At 44.2% G+C, this 26,064-nt stretch overlaps 2 protein-coding genes across 2 annotated transcripts in view; both read left to right on the top strand.

Annotated features, from left to right (window-relative positions):
• SKAP1 (src kinase associated phosphoprotein 1) overlaps positions 1-26,064 on the top strand; it is a 293,527-nt gene that overhangs the window by 211,723 nt on the left and 55,740 nt on the right. The window contains exons 4-8 of the mRNA XM_035134221.2: positions 6,824-6,901; positions 8,054-8,137; positions 9,828-9,952; positions 12,380-12,443; positions 15,309-15,503. Of these exons, the coding sequence (XP_034990112.1) occupies positions 6,824-6,901; positions 8,054-8,137; positions 9,828-9,952; positions 12,380-12,443; positions 15,309-15,503 (546 nt within the window). The remainder of the gene's footprint in view (positions 1-6,823; positions 6,902-8,053; positions 8,138-9,827; positions 9,953-12,379; positions 12,444-15,308; positions 15,504-26,064) is intronic.
• LOC118094511 (small ribosomal subunit protein eS10-like) lies at positions 21,018-21,567 on the top strand. Its single transcript, XM_035135023.2, has one exon. It carries the CDS (start codon positions 21,074-21,076, stop codon positions 21,509-21,511), a length of 438 nt encoding a protein of 145 aa, XP_034990914.2. The 5' UTR covers positions 21,018-21,073; the 3' UTR covers positions 21,512-21,567.

Genomic DNA, 26,064 nt, shown 5'->3' on the forward strand with positions numbered 1-26,064 from the left:
AAAGAGGCACACTTTAGTATTTGTCATTTATGCAAAGCTGGCCTTACCGCGAGGCAGGCCAAAGACGCTGCCTTAGGCAGGAGATAGAGGCATAGTCTGAAAAGGGATGAACTGTAGACAGCTATCAAAATCTGCTGTGCCTTAAATTTGAAATGGAGTGGTGGTGGTAGGGTGTCTCCTTCATTTTGAGAGTGGCGGGTCTTAGTGCTTGTGCAGTGGACTGTTGTGACCAATTCAGGCTCCACTCTGACTGTGCTGATTACTGGAGGCAACTGTGAAATTTTCTGCAAAGACTTGGTTGCCAGGAAGAGGAAGAGTCCACTTTTAGCCCCAGTGCTATTTCTGTTTCCCACACTTCCTCCAGAAGAGGGTGGCAGTTAGACTCAGGTGATAGTAGGAAAACTGAGTACGCATTTCAGTACAATCTCTATGGTCCTCTCAATGATCATATAGGCCCCAGTCGTTTCTAGTTTTACTGATGGGAAATTTAAGCCTAAAAATATTGAAATACACAAGATTAGATAGTCAGCCCCGCTCCACCAAGTGCAACACAAGCTTTCATGTTCATATCCTCTACAGCTTACTTGGGGGCGGGGGACTGAGCACACCTAATAATGTATTGGTTGTAAGCTGGGACCCAGGTGGCGCTGTGGTTAAACCACTGAGCCTAGGGCTTGCTGATCAGAAGGTCGGCGGTTCGAATCCCTGTGACGGGGTGAGCTCCCGTTGCTCGGTCCCAGCTCCTGCCAACCTAGCAGTTCGAAAACATGTCAAAATGCAAGTAGATAAATAGGAACCGCTACAGCGGGAAGGTAAACGGTGTTTCCATGTGCTGCTCTGGTTTGCCAGAAGCGGCTTTGTCATGCTGGCCACATGACCTGGAAGCTATACGCCGCCTCCCTCGGCCAATAATGCGAGATGAGCGCGCAACCCCAGAGTCGGTCACGACTGGACCTAATGGTCAGGGGTCCCTTTACCTTTAGTGTTGTAAGCCTCAGGGATATCTACATGAGGTAGCCCAGGCAGAGGCTGTGTTTATCCATTGGACGCACCCGCATTCACATTGTCTAATGTTGCTGTTGCAATTTTTTCCCAATGGCAAAGATAGAATTTGAATCTGGATTTCCCAGACCCAAGCACTTACTTTTTTCACTCAATCCCACTGGCTTGGGGCATTTGCTTCATTGGAATCAAAAGCAGTAATAGCAATGGTGGGGCTTAGGCCTCACTGCTTAGGCCTCTGCCATCTTCATCTGGCTAAAATCCTTGGATTTTAAATCCCACTGCTACTAATCTGTGTGCTTTTCCAGTGACTTTCCTAGGATTCGGCTTCTGTGCCTGCTTATCACTCTTACCTCTTTCCCTACCTTCCTGCCAATAGAACATAACCCTTGCTATGCCATATCCTCATGTGAGCTTTTTCCTAACCAAGGTGATATTTCCTTTTCCTTAGGGAACATGCATCAATTGTCAGCATTCTGTTTGCTGACATCCCAAGAGGTGAGAATGCTAGTGAGCATGTTTATGGGCAATATGATTTTTTTAGCCTGTTCAGTAAGGAGCAGGTAAAACCACACTGAACACTGCAGAGAAAACCACAATAACAACCTTAAATAGATAGCAGTGCTCACTAGCCAGTCTAGCCATTCCAACCCCTTGTAAGAGAGTCTTCCAAACACATTGACTACAATATGCCTAGCTTTCTGGGAGAAGAGATACTTTTCAGCCTTTTCCTTTGTACTTTGGTACCCAATCCTGAATGTGGGCTGCTGCTTGCACATCTGGGGGGACCCTTGGTCCTTAAGATAGGGTTAAACACTGAATTTCTCACTTAGGGAAGAAGAAAATAATAGCTTATTCTCTCCCCTAATAAAAAGCTTAGAACGGGACAGGGTGGGGTGAAATTCTGCACAAATGAACTCTTATGTTTGGCTGCTGCAGTTGTGTCTCACCTCACCTCGAGACACATTTGAAAGGATTTATGTCCACCCCCAGAGTTTTTCAGAGTCATAAAACTCCAAAATGAAAATAGTTCTGTGAAGGAAGAGAGGAGTAGGAGAGGGAAAATTTGACAACATAGATGAATTGGCATGTTAAGAGAGAGCTGCTTAGCAAAACAAGAAGGAACCCCCTTCTGGTAAGGGATTCATACTTAAAAAGCTGCTGAACATGGCCACTGGGGAGATGATCAGTAGCACTTTTAGATAGGCGGGTGGGGGAGAGATTCAATATAAATTAACTACTGCATGGAACAGTGCCAAGCTTCCACGGGAGTCTGGTGCGCTCACTAGCAGACTGGCAGCACGCTCCAGAGGGTGGAATTCTTGACCTCCCAGGAGTTTGGGTAGATGATGCTGATCCTTGTGGCCAGATTTTGGAAGCATCATGTGTTTGCTTTATTAACACATCTAGGGCCAGGGTTTCTTTTCCTGCTGACCATGTGTTCATTCGTCATGAAATCAACAGAAGCAACCCTATTACAGAGACATGGCCAAATGTGAAATGTGGGGATAGCTAGACATGAAGTTATTTTAGCATCCCACTTCCCTGCATAGTGAGAAATTCCAAAACCAACCCCCAAGGGTTGTTTCCTTGTGAAGACATAACACCGGGTGCTTGTAGTGTTTTCGGTATGTAATGTTTATAGTGTAGCTTTTTGTGATATTTAAGAATAAGTAAATTGAGCATGGGGCAGCAAAGGGGCACCCAGAAACCCTCATTCTTTCTTGTGTCTCTTCTGCATATTTTATTTATCAGTCTTTCTGTTTCATTTGGTCTTTTTTCATCTTTTGCTCATTTGGTTTTTCTTTTTTCATTCTGTAACCATGGCTCTACCGCTGCACTGGTTTCCTTTATTGTTTTGTATAACATTTTAAATTTATTCTTTTAAACTTTTAAATCCCCTCATGTTCTTGTACTTTCTTTATTCATCTGGATTGCTTTCTTTCTGTTCTCTTCTTTGATCTTTCAGTTCATCAAATACCAATACTCTAATTAAACCTCCATTCCCTTGAGCTTGTCTCTATGTCTTCTCTCTTGGCTCCTTACGGATAGTACTCTCTCCCTCTCAATATTCAGGTGGCCTCTTTTGTTTCACTTGAAGACTTTATTAAAAACTTAACATTTTTCTCTTGCATTTCCCTCTTGATGTCCATTTTTTCCCCTTATTCTTTCCTACTTCTTGCTTATTATACTCTTCCTTCTTGCCTTCGTCCACTCTCCATACCAGGTAATGTAAATGTTTTCTATTTCTCTCCCTCTTGTTTTTATTGTGAGCCGCAAGCAAGGACTTGTGTTTTTCTTTTTCTTTTTTTACAACGCCCAGTGGTGCAGTTAGGTAATTTTAGACTCTGGCCTTAATGGTCTTATGGAGGGGTTGCTCTTTAGATGGTAATGTGTATTAGTTTACTTACTTCAAAATGTGAGAAGACAGCCCTGCTGTGTTCAGAAGGGTGTCTTTCTCATGCTGCTGAGTGGGGTCCTGGACCTCTGCCCCCCTGAGAGGGCCTTGTGTATATGACACACCTTTCTATAGCTAAAAACACACACACAAAAAGCATGAAGAATGCTCACCTAGATAGAAACAAGTTTCAGCCCCTACCCTGCAGTTAGATTCCACTTTTATTTCTTGCTCTAGATTAGAACATAAACAAACCACCAATTACACTGCAGAACATCTATCGCCAGACTAACTTCTTAGTTTTTGGAGAATACTCTGTCTGCTAGATTGGTCAGAGTTTGAAAGAGTAGTTTGCCACACTGACCCCCTCCCATGTGGCCAAGTTTCTCATAAAAGGTCAGTGCCATCAATGTTAAATGTTCTGGGACTCAAGAGCCCCAGCCAGCATGTTTAATGGGCAGGGATGGTGGGAGTTATAATCCAACAACATTGACCACTCCTATACCATTCACATGCATACATTTACTATATCTTCAAAAGGAGAGATGTTGCATTTAAGTGTAAGTTATCATTTTTGCCATTCATACATGTGAAATTCTGTGGACTGTTACAGTGGCTAAAAGTGCTTTAAATGTATTTTGTGGTTGCACTCTTTCTGAATTTAATGGAAAATATTCACTGGGTTTTCTCTAATTGCAGGAACATTCCTAAAATATAATCTCTAAATATTTTCATCTATATTTATATTGTAATTGGCGCTCAATATTAGATAGCAGAAATTGATAAGTGGCATGCAGTGGTATTTGTTAGATAACAGGCAGTAAGTTGACAATAGGCACATTGAGTTTTTATATCTGAAGCCTTCCAAGATCAAAACAATCAAGAGTTGTCAATAAGTTTAAAGCGTTCCGTTTTTGAGTTTTTAAAGTCATGTTCTGAATGCAAACTCAACTTTTGCTTCAAAATGCATCACTCAGAAATTTGGATTATGATGAGAGCTGCTAAGCCAATAAATGGTTCCATTGACCAGGCAACTACCTGAGCCAAACACCTCTAGAAGCTTAATTATCTCCACTACAACATCTCATAGTACATTATTGTATACATTAAAAAATAAAAGCTGATATTTTCAGAAACAGACTGGCCATCCTTCTGAGTGCTAGAGAGCAGAACATCCTGGCGTATGTATGTGTTTGATTTGCACATTGCTACATAAATTTTGAATTGCACATTTCTCCCATAGATTGCCTTTTGCCCTCTTCTAAAAAGCACAAGCTCCAATAGTTTTCACATGAAATTTTGCTGTGCTTAGGTGCATAAAAGCTTGCTGTATGTTGGTGTTGATCATCTGTCAATTGGACAATATGTTCATAGACTGTGGAACCTTGTATACCACTAGCTCGTGCACTAGGCATGGCTTATCTATTTGTGCTGCATTTCTGCAACACCTTCCTGTTGATGAGACATGGTCCAAATGCACTGGCATCCCAAGTGGCTGCTGTGCACAATCTGAGAGTTGGGTGACAGTATTACCGGTATGTACATTATGGTGGTGGATACTTCCAGGGGTGCCTCTCTTAGATCATGCAATGAAGCCACTTGCAGCAGCAAGATGCCTTGGATAAGCTTTGCTGCTGTCACCACAGCTCTCTTGGTTGGGCCCCCTGGTTTCCTAGTTTGGACACTGAGAAATTGGAAGAATTAATTGACTCTACATTTCCAGCTTTCAGCTAATTAACAAGAAATATAAGCAGCCTAGGCAAAAGGTTATGTAAATGTCTGAGAAAGGGTGTAAATCTCTGGCTGAGGCAGACTGCAGATCGATTCAGAGGTCCAAGCTTGATGTGCCAAGATGTGTATTAAATGCATTCACAGTGTGAAGTGGGCTGTATTGTGAAGTGAGAATGTTTTCACTTCATAATGCGTCCAAAACCCAACATGGGCTGCTACCAGAGCCAAGATTCACTCAGATTCAATTTTTATTACCAAATCTTGGAAAATGTATAATAATAACAACAAAGAGAACATCTCTGAAGATTTACAGAGCACATTTTCCTAAACCACTGAAAAATTGCAGGCACACACATGGGATGAGAAAGATTCTCCAGAGCAAAGGGTGCAACTGCCATGTAGGTTGCAGCTCTAGCAACTTATACAGTGGTACCTCTGTTTAAGTACACAATTGGTTCCGGAAGTCTGTACTTAACCTGAAGTGTACTTAACCTGAAGCGAACTTTCTCATTGAAAATAATGGAAAGTGGATTAATCCATTCCAGACAGGTCCACGGAGTACTTAAACTGAAAGTACTCAAACCGAAGCGTACTTAAACCGAGGTATGACTGTACATAGTTACAGCTGGATACCTCCAAGGGTACAGGTTTAGCTGGAGCCCCTCAGATGTGGATTGCATTTGGAACTGGATGCACACTGAAGCAATGACAAAGTTATATCAACACATATTATCCCATCACAATGAATGCCTTCATTTGGTTGTTTATGTCTGCAATCTTATATCCGCATACCTGAGAGTGAGCTCCACTAAATTTACTGGGATTTACTTCTGAGACTACATGTATAGGATTGCACAGCTATCCCAAAGTAACACCTTTTATGGGTTTGAATCCTCTGTTTATTTCTGGTTTGCTTTTATATACCTTCATGTGTTTTTATATTTCTGTTTACTGGTTTTAGGTTTAATGTTTTTATGATATATTGTTTAACACCGCTTAGGTATGTTTAAAGTAGGTATTAAGTGGTATACAAATGCTTTTCAATAAATGAATAAGCTTGTCTAAACAGGCTTTCCAAGCAAGTTCAGCCTGGATTGGGATTTTACACACACACACACACAAACACACACACACACACAATGTTCAAGACCAAATGGAAGTGGTAGGTCATCTCCCTATGCCAGAATCCACATTTTGTATCTCACATAGCTGGAGGTTGTGTGCACATCACCGGCTTAAAACACAGCTAGGTCATTTTTTCCTTCAATTTAATTGAAGCTGGTTTGGAGAAAAGCTCAATATTTCAAAAGGAATTACAGAATATATACAGGATAGATATAGACTAGGGCTAATGTGTGCATACTGCTTCCCAAACCAGCCATGAGACAGCGCTGGATGCAAAATAAACAGGAGTGCGTATACAGCCAGAGATGTAGCACTGGCATAGTACCAACCAATATGATTAATTTGATTGGCCCATGCCTCCCTTACTGACATGATACAGAGCCCAGCCACATGAAAGCTGTTTGGCAGTGGCTGCCTTTTTCATCACATATATAATGGAAATTGATGATAATTGTGGGTGTAGTTTGATTAAAATACTACTGATTTCCTTGATTTTGTTGTCTTGGAAGATTCCCCAAGCATTATTTTTCATGCTTATTGAGATTTTGTTTTTGTTTTTTTTTTAAGCCGAGAGCAACTTTCAAAAGGCCACTCAAGAGCAAGGAGGCATTCTAAAACAAGGTTACTTGGAAAAGAGATCCAGAGGTAAAAATCTGCCAAACTAATCTTCACAGCACCTGGTGTTGATTTATCCATTCATAATCCATCCCTATGCTGTCCATCTGTTGAAAATTTAAAGCCCTCTGGGCAGACACTGTGGGCAGCTTCTCTTGCACCGATTTAGATGTTAGGAAAAGTGTCCAAGTGAAAAATGCAGATGTGTTGTATCAACTACAGAAGCTGCATGTATGTATATATGTATTACTTGCCTCTTACTTGCCTCTGAAATACTGTGTTAGGAACTTATATCTGATTATACTTTTGTTAAGCAGATTACTACTATTGGCCCAGAAGGTTCAATGAGATGCCTCTTAATGGATGCCAATGATTAGGAAATAGTTTGAGATTTTTCTGGAATGTTCTTAATGAAGAAAGCCATCCGTCTGGAGAAGGTGTTGCCTTCTCCTGCTAAATGGAGGGGACATGTGAGGTGGCAATAAAAGTGATTTTGTAACAGATAAAGACAGAGGAGGCAGAATTAGCCATGCTGCTCTGCCCCTAGAATATCTCTCACTAGAGAATGTGCCTTATTCTTCCTTGGAGGTCACCTACAAACATTTTAAAAACAAAAGCAGCGTATATACTTGTTTGCTCTTCACAGTTGACATGTGCATTTTGAAGTTGATGGTAATTTTTTAATGTGAATTTGCTCATAGTTCTTGTCCAGAGGGCTTCCAATTTATTTTACATAGGCAAAGTGGTTGTGTCGCTTATGTTGTCTATACAGTGGTACCTCGGGTTACAAACACCTCGGGTTACAAACACTTCAGGTTGCAGACTCCGCTAACCCAGAAGTAGTAGCTCGGGTTAAGAACTTTACCTCAGAATGAGAACAGAAATCGCATGGCGGCAGCAGGAGGCCCCATTAGCTAAAGTGGTACCTCAGGTTAAGAATGGTTTCAGGTTAAGAATGGACCACCGGAACAAATTAAGTACGTAACCAGAGGTACCACTGTACAGTGGTTGGCACATTGCTGGTACAAAGAAAATGCCCAGTAGTAGTATTAGTATTAGTAGTAATGCCCTCTGATTGATGTAGAAGGCACATCTTGGGATACCTTTTGTGGATGAAGAGACACTGCTTGTTTTCCTATTCTTCTCCTGTGACCTTGCACCTTCATCTTTCTTCTTTTACAGACCCTAAAATATTTGGCTCTGAGTGGCAGAAGCGATGGTGTGTCCTTGACAATACGGCCTTCTACTACTTTGCAAATGAAAAAAGTATGTGGTACTCCTGACACATGTACACGGCCATATCCCTTTAGTATTTTCACTGCACTATCCAGATACATTGGGAGGGAGGGAGGAAGGAAGGAAGGAAGGAAGGAAGGAAGGAAGGAAGGAAGGAAGGAAGGAAGGAAGGAAGGAAGGAAGGAAGGAAGGAATGGAGGGACTGTGGGTGAAAGTTGCCTGAACTCTGGTGCATCTCTGAAGCTCCTTTATTCCTCAGTATTGCTTTCTAAACTTAATTTAGATATTGTCCTCAGTCTTCCTCTACGAAGCTCTCAGGCAACATTGTTGCAACCCTGCCAATGAGTCCTGCCTGGCATCTTCTTGGCCACAGAATAGTGGACTAGATAGGCTACTGGCTCTTTCTTAGTGTGAGGTAGATTAGGCTAGGATAATTGCTTACCAATGAGCTTCAACCAATCAGGGATTTAAACCTGGGTCTCTCTCATCCACATGTAACCTTCTAAGCAGTACATCACAGTGGCTCTTCCAACTGGATGATGAATTGCCCACCGGGCAGTGTGGGAATCTGCCATTTAGATGCAGCCTTACGAACGGAGAACAGAGTCTGGTTGTATTCCAACACCCTTGTCAGTAAAGAATGAGGGAAAGGAGAAATACGGACACAAGGCCCTGTGTAAATAAAGTACTGCCCATTTCCCCCCCATTAGTTGTCAGGCGGGCTTTAACCCTCCCCTAAGTGACCATATATAATCTTATGTGTCAGCATGTATAAATATTTTTCAGTTATGCTCCATCAGATGCATATAAACAGGAAGCTAATACTTCCAGCCAAATTTGGCATGCCTAGATAGATGGGCTACGATTATACTGTGCCTCCCATCCAGGGAGATTGAATGCAGAGCAGGTAAAAAAAAATATACAGGAAGAAATAGACGATAGAGGGGGCAGCATTAGGAGTATTCAGGGCTGGAGGAGGACTCAATAACAGGATTTTTTCTAGCACAATTCAAGGAATAATGGACATTGGGGCTAAGTAAGTAATTATATTTTCCAGTATTATCTATACATATACAATTTAAAGCAACCTCCATGTAGCAGTTGCAAGTTGTAGCATACACACTGGGTCTTAGGCAGAGTTCCATCTTGTCTATAAATTTTGCCAATGGTAAAGGGGATTTTCAGTCACCAACATCAGCATCATACTTATTACTTACATAGCAGTACTCGCATACCACATTTTGCCTGTTCAAAGCACTCCATGTCTTTCATTAGATACATCCTTGCAACAACTGTGTAAGTTAGGCCAATAATATCACTATATTACAAGTGGAAGGACTGAGGTCGATAGATAGTGGCTTGCCACACTTGACATAATGGTGGCAGATCCCTGTGCAGAAATGAGTTTACTGCTAAACCCCAACACAGCACCGAGGCGAACATGTTCCCTCCTTCCAATTAGGCTCAATGACTAGAAGTATTATCCACTGTAGAAAATAATCGCTTTTTTAAAAAAAGCAATTTTGAGAAGGAAAATACAGTGAAACAGTTCAGGACCCCTCTTCTGTCTGCCCACATGGCTCTTTCTTCCCACCCACTTTAGAGAGAATCTGGAAGACACAGATTGGGTCTTGTATTGTGAAAGTGATATCTTTAAGCAAGTTAGCAACTTGAAGTTTACTTAGTACTTGTGCTGAATCATCATTACTGTATTATGCAGGCAAGCAACCAAAAGGCATGTTTCTCATTGAGAACTACCATGCCCAGATGGCTTTCCACTTGCGCAAGGATTCTCGAAGAGATTGCTGCTTCAGGCTGACCTCTCCTGGTAAACGTACCTATGAGGTAGGTGTATCCCCCCAAAGGGCCAGAGTTTCCAGCCAAGGAATTCTGCTTAGTGTTAGTTGAAAGGAGAGAGTGGGGACAATGGAACCCTGACCCTTTGGCCTCTGAAGACTCCTGTCATGAACCCCACAGTGCTGTCAGGATTGGGATTGGATTGGATTGGCAGGCTCTGACAGAAGAGGAGGGAGAAACAGAGCAGGGTACAGGGTACCGTATATTCCGGCGTATAAGATGACTGCCTTGTCTTTAAAAGCTTGGTGAGCAGGGCAGGGAAATTTGTTGGGACATCTTCATCCCTTCCAGTTAGTTCTGAACATCCTGCACTGCTCCTGAACTCCTAAATCATGACTCCAGAGCACTGTATCAACTGCCAAGCCTGTACTGTTACTTGCCTGAATAAATATCTCTTTCTTATTTACAAGTAAGATCTTCTGTATGCATGTGTTGGGTGGGAGTCAGGGCAACTCCCAGTACAGATGTGTCAGGACTGGGTTTGGGCTTCCTCCTGCAGTACCCAAGCCATTTTCTCTTGCTTACCTGGCTACAAAATCTTATCAACCTGACCTGGAGAGTACTTTTTATATATGAAACTTAGACCGCCTTTGAGCCTCTTCCACACCATTCACTCTGATCACTGTTAAAACCTGGAAGAGAAAGGAGAGGAGAGGCCTTCCTCTCTTCTCAGGCCAGTGTACATTTGATATTTGCATTACAAATCCAATCAAAGCAAGAACCACTGTGGACTTCATTTGAAAATGCCTTCATACTTTCCGCCTCCCGCTCTAAGCTAGCAGGCTCGATTCATCTCCGCTCCCCAATTCCTTTCCAAAACTGGAAAGGGAACCCAAGAGTTCTGGTTTTAAGGCTAACTCATATATCAATTTATGTTAACAGCTGATCGACATGTGGAAAGATGGCTCAGGTTTACTTCAGCCCAGGAAAAACCAGTTTTAAGTGAATCAGACTCTACCCTTTGGTACTAAGAGTTTGTTGCTATTTTTCTCCTCACCCTCCCTGCACAGCCTGCTACCTAGCAGCTATCCACTGCTAGAAAGACTATCAGCTTGCCACCTGGTCATCCCTTAGTTTCCTGGTCCCTCCTTCCTTCATTGACCCTTAGCTTAGGTTGTGAACACTCAGATATTGGTCTGGAGGTAAAGTCCACACACATACACTGCAGGAGTGAAGTAGCTCCCTCTTCAAAGCACTGCCATAGGTTGCCACCTAGAGGTCCCTTGTGGCATGGCCAGCTTTGCCTCTCAGACTCTTAACCGTTAACTGAGGCATAGACAAACTCAGCCCTTCAGATGTTTTGGGACTATAGTCAGGGCCGGCTCTAGGTAGAGTCCCGGTGGTGCGGGGCTGGTAGGCGGGGCGCTGCGCAGCAAAGCCGCGCGGAAGCCATGCTGCACCCTGCGAGGGCAGGGGCGCTGGAGCGATCTCCACCCCTCAGCGCCAGGGCGCCCGACCTGCTCGAGACTGCCCTGACTACAGTACAACTCCCATCATCCCTAACCACTGGTCCTGTTAGGGATGATGGGAGTTATAGTACCAAAACATCTGGAGGGCCGGGTTTGCCTATGCCTACGTTAACTGGTACTGAGCACACGTATATTTTTGCATTGCATGTGTTTGGGGCTTCAGTGTCTACTCCTGACCATGCCTACATGAGGACTCCCCTGCTGTAGTTGTTCAGGAGAGGTTTGTCTCCAATTGTCATAAGAACATATGACATGCTTTCAATATATTTATTGCCATTCATTCATTCATTCATTCATTCATTCACCTTTTTCCCTGACAGGGATTCAAGGTGGCTTATAGATAAAATGGGTCTGTAACAGATCTTAGGACTGTGTCCTGTGGTTTGATTCTGCTTTTAAAATAATAACCATGTTGAATATGAGCAGTGACAAGTTGTGCACCCCAACTTACTGCAATGATTTTTCCAAAGTTTGCAAAACAATTGGGGCAGGAGAATTCTCCATGTGTCTTTGTGGGATTCCAAAATAACCATGTACTGTCAGTAGAACTCCACTTTATTTTACGTAGAAGAAAGAGAGATGGGACAATAGTAGAGATGAGGGGCATTGCAAGACCAAAACATTACAATATACAGCTAATTTACAGGTGCATGCATTAGATTTTTTTCATCACTTAGTGATTCAGAAGCCAAGTGTGTAAACTGCCTGATCTAAAAAGTGATGTGTTTTGAATGATGTTAGTGGGTAATATGGAACCTCTGTCTGTGGTGCATGCTTTTCTGTATTCATGCTTAATGAAGTACTTGTTGGGGGCAAACCCTGAAATCAGTAGCATGCTTCTTTAAGTGTGGCTTGGACATGGAGTACAATCACATGTAAATTAATAGTTGCTACAGACCTTATGGAAGAAATCTTACAGTGATTGTAATGAATTCTTCCTTTGCAGTTTACAGCTGTTAGCTCTGCAGAAGCCATGGACTGGGTGGATCAGATCCAATTCCTGCTTAAGGGTGAGTAGCTTAAGAGGGAACAAAGCCATATGATATAGGTGAGAGTGATTCCCACATACAAAGCTTGACAATTGTTGACTTGCAGCTGAGGACATGTACTGCTGTCACTGGCAAACACTGTGTTTTGAGGGAATATGAACTGATAGGAAGTTCTTTCTGTAGTAGTTGCTGGCCTATTCACACATGCAAGATGTCAGAGGAAGACCTGGCTCCTGTTATGTTCCAGTGTAGCAATGCAGTCTCCAAAAGTTGTATATTCTTCAACTGATGAGCATATATTTATGAGCCTTACTTTCATTTACACTCTGTCAATTAATTAGACAGGAATTGACTACAAAGGGCCAAACTGTTAGGATCGTCCTACTCTCGTGTAGGACCCTGGCAGAGACACATGCCCGACTGGCATGTTCTCTCCCTCCTGGTCGATCATTCAGGAGCTTCAAAAGCTTTCTTCTGCCCGAACATCACAGCGACTGATGCCAACAGACATCAGCACACTCAGGGATCCACAGAGTGTTCGCAGTTCGCGTAACAGACCTCAGCAACTCAGCATTTTGGCTAATCTACTTTATTTACAGATAAACACACACGGAGCACTGCAATATGGCTCCCTCTCTCTCTAGAATCAGACAGCAAAGAGGGAGAACAAAGGACAATAATCCCATTTCACGGAACACAGTAACACAAACATCCTGTCTCCGTCACTTCCCACTCTGTGGAATGAAAACATACACCGTCATGTGATAGACAACAATCCCATGACTGCTGACACGGGGAATGAATCTCCAACATCCTCCCCCGATTCATGAACTGTGTTGCAGTCATCGGTGTAACTGCAATAACCATACAAATGTCATATACACAGTATACTCCTGTATCACCCATTCCACCCTTGGAACTACCTGCAACTGGGCTGGCCTTGGGCCTTATCATCTTGCACTTCTGACTAGTTTTGGCGTCATAGCCCTTCTGACTATCAGGAAGTCTCACACTTGGCTTGTTGGGGCTCAAACCCTAGCCTCGTTCCTCTCTGAGAAATCAGTGTCTACCCTTACAACCATTGGTTGTGGTTTCCTATCCCTTGAGGACAAACCCTATACCCCCTTCAAGACTCCAGGTTTCAAGACCGGTGTCGAGCCACTAACCACAGCTAAATCTGCAACAGCTGTGTTAGCAAACTCCTGAGCACACCTGGTGGGCATTTCACCCTTTGTATCCAAAATGTGTGGGGATTGGGCAGACTCTGGAGAACGTCTGTTCAAGCAGAGAGCCCACCCCCCCCATTTTGCTGCGTCGTAGGGGAGAGCACTGACAACCCATTGGCGTATGGCCAATGCCTCCCCTTGAAATACCCAGGGGAACCCTGGGATCCCTGCTAGGGGGGGGTCGTGGGTCACAGCTTCATGCCCCCCCCAATTGAGCGAAGATAGACTAAAGGATTTTGCCCAAAGCCTAAAAACCGGCAAAGTTGGGACGTTTTGCTACAGGGAAGGCAAAATCTGCCAGTGCAGGGAAATTCCTTCCCGGCCCCTCAACAGCAACCATCAAAGACTGCAGCAGCGCCCACATAGCTGTAAATAAGAAGTTTAAACTGCAAAAGAAGGTATAAACTGAGGGAGGGCAGGGTGGAGGAAGATCTGGAGCCGACTGAGAACTAACAGGTAAGCTACACCCTCTATTGTGAGTGTGGGGTGGTCCTAACTCTACCTGACCAACTCCCCTGGCAACGTCCCCCCAAGGCAGGATTGCTTAATTGTTGAGGCTAGGCGGGAACCTCCAGGAACCCAGCTGGGGGGGGAGGGGCGAAGCCAGGCTACCTTGCTGGGAGTCTTATAGTCTTGGGGGGGGAGGGCTGCACGCGACCACACAAGAGCTGCCCCCCCCCACTTAATGTGGGGAACGGTCATTTCAGATTTTGCTGAGGAAGTGGGGTAGTGAGTAACGTGAGACTTGAGGAATGTTCAACAAAGAAGGGGAATATTCTCCCAGTCCTTTCCCCAGAAGCTATGAGAAAAGGACTGGGAGAAGAAGCAATCATGTTCTAAAGGCACCTACTGAAAATCACTGGCTGGTTACCCCTTAACACTTTTTAACCACAACGGCATGCTCACAATGGGAATGCTGAACAAGGGAACATTTTCCACCTTCTCTATCCTTGTTTGTGAGCGAAATATGAGTCCGAATCCACATCAGTGTTTATATTGATATAATACTAGGGGCTGCTAGTTCTTTCATGTTAATTAACTCAAAATCCATGTGTGTGATCTCATAGATGTTACATAAAACAAAATGAAAGTGTCCTGAGACTCAAATCCAAAAGATGCCTTCTTCTCCCCACCCCCTTTTGATCTTGTTGTCTATAAGGTCCTAGTGCTATTTGCTGTTCCATATTTATTGTTGCTTGTTTTGTGTGCAAGAATAAACCCCTAATAATGAACCGTGCGTGCATGTGTATATGTGTGATGGGTTAATTAAAAATTAAACTCACACTTGCTTTGCTGAAGCCACTTTCTGAGTTGCAAAGGATGTGTGCTCTCAAAGCACCCTCTTCTGGTCAGTGTGTGAAAGCATTATTGATACTGGGTGGTTTTTTAAAGATGGTATGACTAACATTTAAAGATGGTATGACTAACATGTCAGCTTACGTAAACCCATGAACCTAGGAGTCACCAGAAAACTGTCCTCTCTCAACTCCTAGGATAAATTATCTACAAATCGTATCTGCCCACACATTCCAATTAACCAAAATAATTCATACCACAACAGGGGAGGGGGAAAGAGCAAACCGCAGCAAGCAACCTTTTTCTCTTTATTTTCCTCTTCCTTTCTGTGTTATGTATTTTCCTTCCTATCTTTTTCTCCCAGATATTAGGTCCTCAGTTATCCCCTGTGAGGAAGACGAGGAGGAGGATGACGATGAGAATATCAAAGAAGAGGCCTATGATGACATAGACAGTTTTGATTCCCCCAATGTGACACATCATCAGGATACCACTTTGGACCTGGAGGAAGATGAGGATAACGGACAGAGTGACGACTGCATTTATGAAGTTCTTCCAGGTTAGCAGGCTTTCATTCATATAAAGCTGCCTTGTATGGCAACTCAAACATTGGTCCATCTATCTGAGGCTGTGTGCACACCACGGTGTTAATGTGTGTGTGGGCCGCACATGTGCGCCTTCAGTTGATCTCTTTCTCAGTGTTCCCCATCCACAGTGGTGGGCGGTGCTTGATGTGATGTATTCCCACTAGGAATATACTGTATGTATTGTTGTCCCCCACCACTCGCCAATTAGTACTTCTTCACACACCTGAGTTCCGGAAACCTAAAAGCCATTGTAGGCATATGGGCAGGTATTAGTTTACCTATGCGTGCAACCATAAAAAAAAAATAGACTCGAGTTTTTTGATACACCAGACTTGCACAAAACAATGGCTTTTGCTTTTTTATTATTAAAAAAAGCACGTGTTACGCACAGCCTCACCGGCAGCCCTCTTAGTAGCACCAGGGCCAATGAAAGTAAAGAATGTGGTGATAGATGGCACCCAGGAAAATATCCTTGCATGCTTTTAAAACAACAACAGCCCACACATTGCCCGTCAGTATGTCCACAGTTGGGTAATGGGCAATTTTACGTTGCGCTTTTTTCCTTACTGCATTATCCACAGATCAGAAAAGTTTGAATTGAATTGGGGTGGGGTGGAGCTGTGGAGTGTCGGCTGCCACTTGGATGAGGACAGTGTTGTGTGAACAACACCAGAAAACATGCACCCCTGAGATGCATTGGTTAGAGGATGAGCCTAAAGAGCTGGGCTGAGGCCCTAGGGAGGGAAGGATTCATACACATACTCAGCATTGCCTGTTCTGACAGACTTCCAGAAAACAGGCTTGGATCTGTGCTTTCTAGGCACAGGACAAGCGAAAGTGTGGATGAGCCCATAGTGCTCATGCTATCTGTAATAATCTCTTCCTGCCCTTGTATTTCAAATTACAAGAGTGCCCATTTAGAATAGGGTAGAGTCCTTTTGTCTAGAACATACCGGTAGCTTCTGCCTAGATTACATTACTATGCAGATGAATTCCCATGTCAGTTTGCAAGTGAAAGCCAGTAGAACAGGTAGAATCAGGGGTGCCGACTTGCACCCCACATTGAGGGGGGGCCCAATGTCATGTGATATTTCCCACCAGTGCAAGCGCTTGTCCGGCAGCGGCAGGGAATGTGAATCACCCTCTGCGCATCCTGCCAAGCTCGCAAGCGCTTGCCTGGCGGTGGCAGGTATGGCAGCCCCCTCAATATTGGGAGGGCTTGGCCTCTTCCCCACAAATATTGAGGGGGCTGAAGCCCCTTCTGCCACTACAGTTGGCTCCCCTGGTTAGAATAGAAAACTCAATAATTTGCCTCAATTAACCAGAAAATATTAGTTCACCTGGGAAGAGAGAATAGCAAAATCTGCAAATTTCACATGTTCTGCACTCATCACATGGTGCTTTTCTAAGTGCTGTGAAAACTACAACTCCTCCTCCCACCAGACCACCCAAACCACAATGAGCAGGGATCAGCCACCATGGGCACAATGGTAACAAGTACTTGGTTTGAGTTCTGTCTGGGGACCCAGGTGGCGCTGTGGGTTAAACCACTGAGCCTAGGGCTTGCTGATCAGAAGGTTGGCAGTTCAAATCCCTGTGACGGGGTGAGAGAGAGTGAACAGTGTTCAAATACTTGAAATAGCCACATTTTTTTCTATACAAATACACTAGAATACACAATCCTTGTGTACCCACAACTGTATTACAGAAAGGCACCCACAGAGCAAATTGCTGCAGATAACTTAAATAAGAGGCCAAAATGAAAAACAAAAGGGCCTGACTCATGAAGGGAAAATTCTTCTTGACCTTAAATATGTTGATCACTCAGACCCTGAGTGTGAGCAAAACCCATCCAACAAGATCCCTGACAATGACTGAGGCAGGGCGTGGGGGGGATCAACTCCACCCAGCATCCTGTTCCTACTTCTAGACCACTCCTGGAATAGGAGGAAGTCCCCAAGGTTATGCAGGAGAAAAAGATTAATGTTTCTCTGTTGGCAAGAGTGCCTCTGGATGGTGCAGCATGTCTTTTCCTTGCTACTGGGGTCATTTACAGTCAGCCTCCATACACAGTGACCTTCTGGTTGGAAAGCTTGAGTTGCAGATAAGTTTGAGTCCTGGCATTTCCTCTGCAAACTGATCCCTCCCCAGATTGCAGAGGAAATCCTGTCAAGAGAATTGATAGTGAGTGGCAAGCTTTCACATTGACATGGATGGAATGGGCTACAAATCCAATCCAAAGATACTTGTGCACAGCAAAGCATTGTATTCTAATGGATGGGGGTTGTATAGTGGCATTTGCGTTCTGAGAATTGGATGAGAAGTCAACTTCATCATCTGATCTTTTATCCTGTTCCCACTAGGGCTGAGCGATAACTGGTTTTCAATATCGCGATATATCACCAGCTAAACATTGTGATATATTGATTTATCACAATATCTGAAATAAGGAAAGAACTACACAGAGGCAAATAGGACAATGTCCTGGCAACTGCTACTTCTACTTGCAGGCTGCCTCTGCTACTGCCACCAGCTCCCGTCACCACCATGAGGCCTCACAAGTTGCCACTGCTTGTTCTGTGAGCCCTTGAAGGCTGCTGCTGCTACCGCTGCCCCCTCCCACTGCAGGCCACCACCGATTGTGCCGCCACTGCTAGGCCTTGCAGGTTGTCACCGCTACTACTGACATGTACCACGGTTATGGCAAGCTGCTTCTGCTTCTGCAACTGCTGCTTCTGTCTCCTGGCAGGCCTGCTGGTGGTCTGGCAGTCCCAGATTATTTGTATTCACTATGACTCATCGCCATAGTTTGGATTGTCCTGAATACCACCATTTGGTAGCCAAGTCCAAAGCCAAAAGTCCTGTTGGGATGAAACTGAGTGTGTGATGATTGATAATATTGTCATTTATCTGTTTTAGATTCCTAAGTCAGGGGTCCCCAGACTTACGTCGCTGAGGGCTGGTGCCACCAGCACCAATCGCACTGTGGGCCGGAGCACGCGGGAGCGTGCACCCATACGCGTGTGCACACACAATTTCCAGCGCACTTCCGGGTTACCGGAACACCAGAAATAGCTTGTGCACATGCACACATGGGCCTCCTCCGACCCAGAAGTGTTCCGGAAATGACGCTTGTGCATGCGCACAAGCTATTTCTGATGCTCCGGTGACCTGGAAATGGGCAGCCGCGCCGTTAAGAGCAGGTGGCAGCAGTGGGCGGCGGGGGGTGCCAGGGGCCGCATAAAAGAACCTCGCAGGCCGCATCCGGCCCCTGGGCCTTAGTTTGGGGAAGCCTGCTCCTAAGTAGTAGCAGTTGCCAGGACATTGTCCTGTTCGCCTCTGTATCGTTCCATCCTTATTTCAGACATTGTGGTAGATTACAATGTTTAGCTGGTGATATTGTGAGGTTTAGCTGCTGATAACATTGCAGTGTTTAGCTCGTGATTTATTGTGATGTTGAAAACCAGATATTCCTTAGCCCTTACACACATTGTGATTTGTGATATATTGCCAGCTCAAATATTATGAAACATTATCACGATGTGAACTTTAAACCAGTTTTGGACGATAGATTGATATATCGCCCAGCCCTAGTTCCCACCTATCTAAACACAGTCCCATCACTGTAGTTCAATGGCAAGGCCATGACTCATCAGAGGACAAGATTCATGGGCAGGACTGCTGAATCAGCTACATAACTAGAGCTTGAACAAAGGAGTAGGCAATAAAATAGATACACCAGCAATATTGTGGCTGATACTGTGGCACATATACCTGGTCCTTGTGGCCCCAACCTTCCTGGAGTCTTAGTTGGTGTGGGAAGTACTTCCATGCAAATATCTTCATGAGAAAGCAGGACTAGGATGAGGCAGTTCCATGGGAGCATGAGGCCTATGGGATAAGCAGACAACATCAGGTCCAAGGCAAGAACAGGATGTTGAACAGCTCCAGGTGGGGGAGCCCTACTGGTTGACATGGATTGTGTTCACATTGTCGCCTTAAAGCGCATCAAACTTGTGCTTTTTTGATGTGTTTCACAGTTCTGGTTGCTCCTATGTACACACCAGGGAATATTAAAAGGGCGGAAATATTTTAATTTATGCAAAGGTGCTCGTACCTTGACCAGAGAAAAATTAGGAACAGCTTACGGTCTTCAATCATTGTGAAGCTGGTATTAGAATCAACATAGCAACCAGTAGTATCTTAGAACAAAGGAAATGATATTATGCATTTTTGATAATGTTGTGTGAACACAGATTAAAAACCAAGCACTGGAAATAGAAGTGTAAACACAGCCATAGTCGCCTCCTGAGACAGCTATAGAAATTGTTTTCTGTTCAGGGAGCTAGAACCAACTGAAACCTTATGTAGGTTGACAAGACCTGAAGTATGGTATGCTCCACCTTGCTGGAGGGACTGGTCAGCTGGTTTAAAGTGCCCTCACCTTATTTTGTAGTCTTTGACTTTTGTAAGGAAGAGAAGACAGAGATACTGCAGGGGTCTCATGAGTCAAAGAATGGTAACAGAGCTGTTTCTTTCAACTGGAAGGGTCCCAAATTACATTTGAATGGTTCTCCCTTGAGGACAGAGTCTGAATGTCATTCTCACCAGAGTCCTTCAATGCGTAATGCAAGGTGTGTGGGTCATAATGTCCCTGTGCTGCAGTGAGAGCACTTTGCATTATGGTGGCAGCTTCTAGCTGGATCCTTTAGGGTCCCTATTCTTTGGGTTGTGGAGGTGACTTTGGGGTGTTCTGTATTAAAAGGAATAGTGTAGGCATAAATGTTTCCCTGTCTTCAACTTGTTCAGTGGATTGGCCTTCCTCAAAGGAGTTCTTGAGTTGATTTCATGATCCAAGAGGTCTGGTTATCCTTTCTGATTCTGACACTAGGCGGTGATAGTTGCACCTTTGCAGGAATACAAGGTATTACAGCATAGAGTAGAGGTAGAGAAAGATTGCCAAATACAGAGCTATTTACAGCTGCATGTGTTTTTGTAGCTTTGCGCTAATACCGATGCAAAATAGTCCACTTAGGCATGTGCTGAAGTTAGAGAGGGAGAGATCAGTCTGTTTGTATTCAATGCTCATTTTTATGTGTTCCCTCATATGTAAAATGTTAATTCAGTCAGTTTTGTCCTTTTTCTGCATTAAACTATTATTATTATAAAATTACATAAGAATTTGCATTTATATGCATATTTAAATACCTTCACAAAATATGCATTTCTATTTTATTTCCAAATCCATGTTTTTAAGCACAGTTTTTGAGGCGAGAAAGTGTATTTGGAGAATTTTGTACTGCAAAATTTGGAGTAGTGCAAAAGGTAATTTGTTCTGATTTGCACATTAGTCCAGGAGGATGCAGATCAGGCCAGATCACATCAGAATTCCTTGCTCTCCTGTTCTCTCTCCACACAACTCTCTCTTCAACTAGAATTGAAGCTGCCTTTCCAGTGTTCGAGCCTCTTGCCGCCGCCATGATGTTGATGCATAAAAAAAACCCACATTGCCACCTACAAACTCCTTTTTAAGGAGGGAGTGATGGTAGCTAAGAAAGATGTTCATATGCCTAAACACGCAGAACTGGTAGCCAAAAATGTGCCCAACCTCCACGTCATGAAAGCAATGCAGTCGCTGAAATCTTGTGGTTACATGAAGGAGCAGTTTGCATGGAGGCATTTCTATTGGTATTTGACCAATGAGGGCATCCAGTACTTGAGGGACTATCTCCATCTTCCGCAAGAAATTGTGCATGCCACCTTGCGTCGCAGTCGTCCTGAAACTGGACGGCCCCGGCCCAAAGGTTTGGAGGGCGAGCGTCCTGCTCGCCTTACATGGGGAGAGACTGACAGGGACACCTACAGATACAGTGCTACTCCTTCTGGTGCTGACAAGAAGGCAGAGGCTGGAGCTGGGTCAGCTACTGAATTTCAGTTTAGAGGTGGATATGGGCATGGACATGGTCAACCACCTCAGTAGAAATCTGTTGCTGTTTGGTTGCATCTTGTGTATAATAAATAGGTGGAAAATGAAAACAAAAACAAAAACAAAAAACCTAGAGTTGAAGCTCTGCTGGAGGCTGGAGGAAGCACAGGAAAGTGGCTGCTGCTGCTATGCTACCTCCAACGTCAGGTGTTAGGAGAGGAGGCTGAGCAGCTTAAACAAAGCCCTGCTGTGCCCTCAGGTCTCTATGGGGCTTCCTCTGCCCTCACTGACATCATCTTCAGGCTCCAGGGAAGGTCTCCCCATGAGCCACAAGGACTCCAGCTCTCTGCTTCCATTTTTTGGTATGAGTCTGTCTGTCTGTCTGTCTGTCTGTCTGTCTGTCTGTTTATGTCCCAGAGCCGCATGCAAGTAGAACATCCTTATAAGTGGGGGAGGGTCTGTGCCTGTAGTATATCAATCAGTCTCAGCAGTTGTTAGATTAGGGCAGGCATCGGCAACCTCCAGCCCATGGCCCAGATACGGCCCATGGAGGCCGTTTATCCAGCCCACAGGCCACCCGTGAACTGAGCCGCCCGCTCGGCAAGTCCCCCGTGCGCTGCGGACATGCGCAGAAGCCATTTCTGGTGCTGCACTGCCCATTTCCAAAATGTCCGCAGCGCCAGAAATCACTTCTGCGCAGCCGCGGACATGCGCAGAAGCCATTTCCGGTGTTTGGGACAGGGGCAGCGCGGCAGCGGAAATCGCTTCTGCGCCTGTCCGGCCCATGTCCGGCCCACGGAAAATAGTCTGTGTGAATTCTCCAGCCCACGGCAGAAAACATTGCTGATGCCTGGAATAGGGCAAAAGAGTGTCACCATATAATTTCTAAAATGAGAAGAAGACAAGGCACTTTAAACCTGCCTGGAGGCAGTGACTTCCTTGTTGCCTCACATAGTTTTGAGAAGTGGCACAGATCTAGGTCTGGAAAAACCCCAATAGCTGGAGCAGTGACTTGTCAGGGGGAGATTCTCTGTTTCTTCCCGCCAGCATCCTGTCCACCTTCATCTTTAAGTTCAATGATTCTGAAAGCTTCTGAAGCCAAGTCTCTATGTAGCTTGCAGCTAGACATTCAAGCCATTTTTCCTTCCCTTCCCCCAAGTCTCCCACCGATGTAGTGGAGCAGGCCTGCATACGGGGCAGATCCTCCAAGGAGCTGTGTTTTAATGTTGCAATTTGATTCAATTTTCCACTCTATAAAATTACCCATCATTGTTCGTTGCCTCCTAACAGACACCTTCACTCTTAATTTAACAATCCTATCGAATTCTGCCTCGGAAATTGGAAAAATTTATCACCTGTGAAATTTTATTTTTCCTTGGTTGTATCTGTTTTTGTAAAACTTCATTAGCGACGATGACTTGCTGAGGAAATTATCTTTCTCTCTCTGTCTCTCTCCTTCCTCTATCCCAGTCTCACTTCCTTTCATTCTTAAAAAAGAAAGAAACACTCAACCACAACTGAGATTTTTATTTCCATAATAAAAAAGAACAACAACAGCCCATACTTCACACAGACAGAAAGAAACAAACAAAAAAAACCTCTGCTGAATTTTCACAATTGCCACATTGGTTCAGATCAGTGGTTTATTCTGCACAATTTCCTGATGGTGTGGGGTTTTTTTTTAGTTAAACTCACAAGAATGGCATGATGGTAATTTCCAAGACCTTGTGTTGGTGTTCTGCACCTGGTAATTCAGGAATGGGCAACCTATGGCCCTCAAGATGCTGTTGGACTATAATTTCCATCACCCCTGAGCATTGGCCATGCTGCTTGGGATTTGGAGATCCATAGGATCCCTATTTCTGAATGTCATTGTGATGTCATTGTGGCATTCCAGCACCACTGCGCCTTGATTGGCTGCTTTGGTATACGGAATATACAGGGATGTTGTTGGTGGCCGCCCACTTTTCAATCACCTGGCAACACAGGATGCCCAGTAGGGATCCCTGGCCCAGCTATAGCTGTAAACAGTGCCAAATGCACACAGCCATACTTGCAAAGATGCAATATACTTTCAGTAGACTTTGGATTCTCTTGGGAGCTCCTGAGTGGATCCAACCCCAGCAGCATGGCTTACATTTGATGCCAAATTTAAACAGCACCAAATGCAAGCTGTATTTGGAAAGGATCAGTTGCAAGTGAAAGCTCCCCATTGTTTCTTTGTAGCTGTGGTTTTACCTGACCCTGACATCAGGTGATTGACAGGGGTGTGTGGCCAGTGGGAAATGGCATCTCAGGTCAAATTAGGAGACCTGGGAAGTATAATTTGTTCCATGGCCAGCAATTCTCCCACCCATGGTTTAGGCTGTTGCAGGAAAATAACAAATAGAGCCCTGTGGACCTTAAGAACGTGGACATTTATTATCAAATAAACTACTATGCCATACAGTCCTCTGGTGTTTGCTTGTAGGCTAAGTATGGATCTGTCTTTAGCAAATAGGGGTTTATATATGGACTCCATTCCTCTTTGAGGAATTGTATGCACTGAGCAGGTCGCCCAGTACAATGCAGAGGTGGATTTTAGCTTGGGCAATAGGCTGAACTCATGGAATACAAGTTAAACAAGTGGAATGATTGCAGCACCAATACTATAATTAAATGCAATGCATGCTTGTTTTGCAGTCTTAAACTGGTCTTTTTCTGGTACCTTATATAGGAACAGTCCTCTGTGATACATACACACACGCACACACATATATTATGGGTGGGCAAGAGTGAAGGAAGTCAGGTTGGAGGGCATATTGAGTCTGTTTTTCAGCCTTGGTGTGGAAGCCAGACCAGTGAGCAGTTCGCTGGCAGCACCTTCCTGAGGTAAAACGTGAATGGCTTCTTTCCTGAAAGCTTCCATCCATCAAAAGCTTTTAGGGGCACTGTGCAACTGGGAAAGCCTGGCATTTAATTAAGATATTAATGTTTCAACTGCAATCCTTCAAGTTGTCTGCCTTAGATTCCACTCTTTTAGCCTGCAGCAAAGCCTTGACTGAGGCAACTTAAAACTTGCACCCCTGCATTGTACAGGACAACCTGCTCCGTGCATAGTTTAGCAAAGAAGAAGAATCTTACCTCCTCATTCTTCATTGTGGGAGGACCCTAGCATACATACTTTGTATGCAGAAAGCTCCAGGTAAAATCCCTGGAAGTATTTGCATAAAAAGCATATCCAGGTAAAAAAGATCAGGTAGCAGATGAAAGTGTCTCTGTCTTAACTCCTGGAGGGCTGTTCTCTGCCAGAGTGGGCAGCTGCCTTCTACAGATGCCGACAATTGAATCTGGGAAAACCTCCTGCATGCAAAACATGCACCCTGTCATTGAGCTATAGTCTCTTCCCAGAACAGCATACAATGACTACATTGGTGTACGCATACCCTAAGTAGGGATGGTTCACACATAGACTACACCCATGGCTTGGTGTCTGGTGGCTTAGATTGTTCATCGCTTGATGCCTTGCAGCTGATTGTAGGAACGGAAATGATTGAAAAGCACTGTATTTATGGCAACATGGAAGTTATGACTATCGTATATTATTTGTTGGTGCGTTTACCTATGCAAACTGTTGCTTCAGTGTTGCAGTCTTTGAGTGATAACTTTTCATGTGTGAACCAGCCCATTGCTCATAAATATCACTATTATCAAGTTATGCATCACTAGGGCTCATTTGAATCAGGGTTCTTCAATACTTAGCATGGAGCCTGGCCTCTGGCTTTTCTCTAAATTGCAGTCTTTAGTCCAGAAATTTTAGCTCTGACCTCAGGTATTTGGTGGCCATTTGTGGTGGGTTTGCAGTGCTAAGGCAAAGGTACTTGGTACATGTGCTAGGCTGGGCATCTCTTACTATGTATCACATCCAACAGCTGAGGCCTTTTGCATGAAAAATAGTTTTTCAAGCTAGATCTGGGCAAATCCAGCTGAAATTAAGTCCTGCATACTGCTTCTGGGCAGACAGGTTGGACTAGAATACTCTTGGATAATTTTCCAACTTCCTTTTGGTGTCACACATCCTATTCTTTACCTTCTTTGATTTCAAAACAATGCAGAGAATACATAGAGACAGCTGAGGAGACATTTCTGGTGAAATTTGGCTCTGTTTGGGGCCAAAGACTTAGATCCAGCAAACTGCCCTGAACCCATTAAGAAGGCTCTGCTAATGTGGTTTGCACAGCAGCCTGAGATGAAAAGAAGAGTGGAGTTTCCAGTAAAGCAGAGAGAAGGCGAGACAGAAGAATCTCCTCGGGGGAATGTCTGGGGTTCACTCGGCTAAACAGCTTTGCTGGGCAATTTGAGCTGTTGGCAAGGGAGGGCCAAATGCTCACTAACCTTGTTCAAGGAGACAAAGAATTTGATGGGCAGTGTTTTCTAACATGTTAAGGATTCTAAAACTTAAACCTGGAACCTCATAACCTGACGTAACCTAGTGATCTCTTTGATACGATCTGTGCAACTTGGACCCTCCTTCTGGTTGTATGAAGCCTCTGGGTTGGCCAAGTTTTTCCATTATGTTTTACAGTCATGGGAAATTCAAGTGCCTTTTCCTGTGACTCTTTTGTGAA

The sequence above is a fragment of the Zootoca vivipara genome, chromosome 13 (genome assembly GCF_963506605.1).
Source record: "Zootoca vivipara chromosome 13, rZooViv1.1, whole genome shotgun sequence".
Lineage (NCBI taxonomy): Eukaryota > Metazoa > Chordata > Lepidosauria > Squamata > Lacertidae > Zootoca > Zootoca vivipara.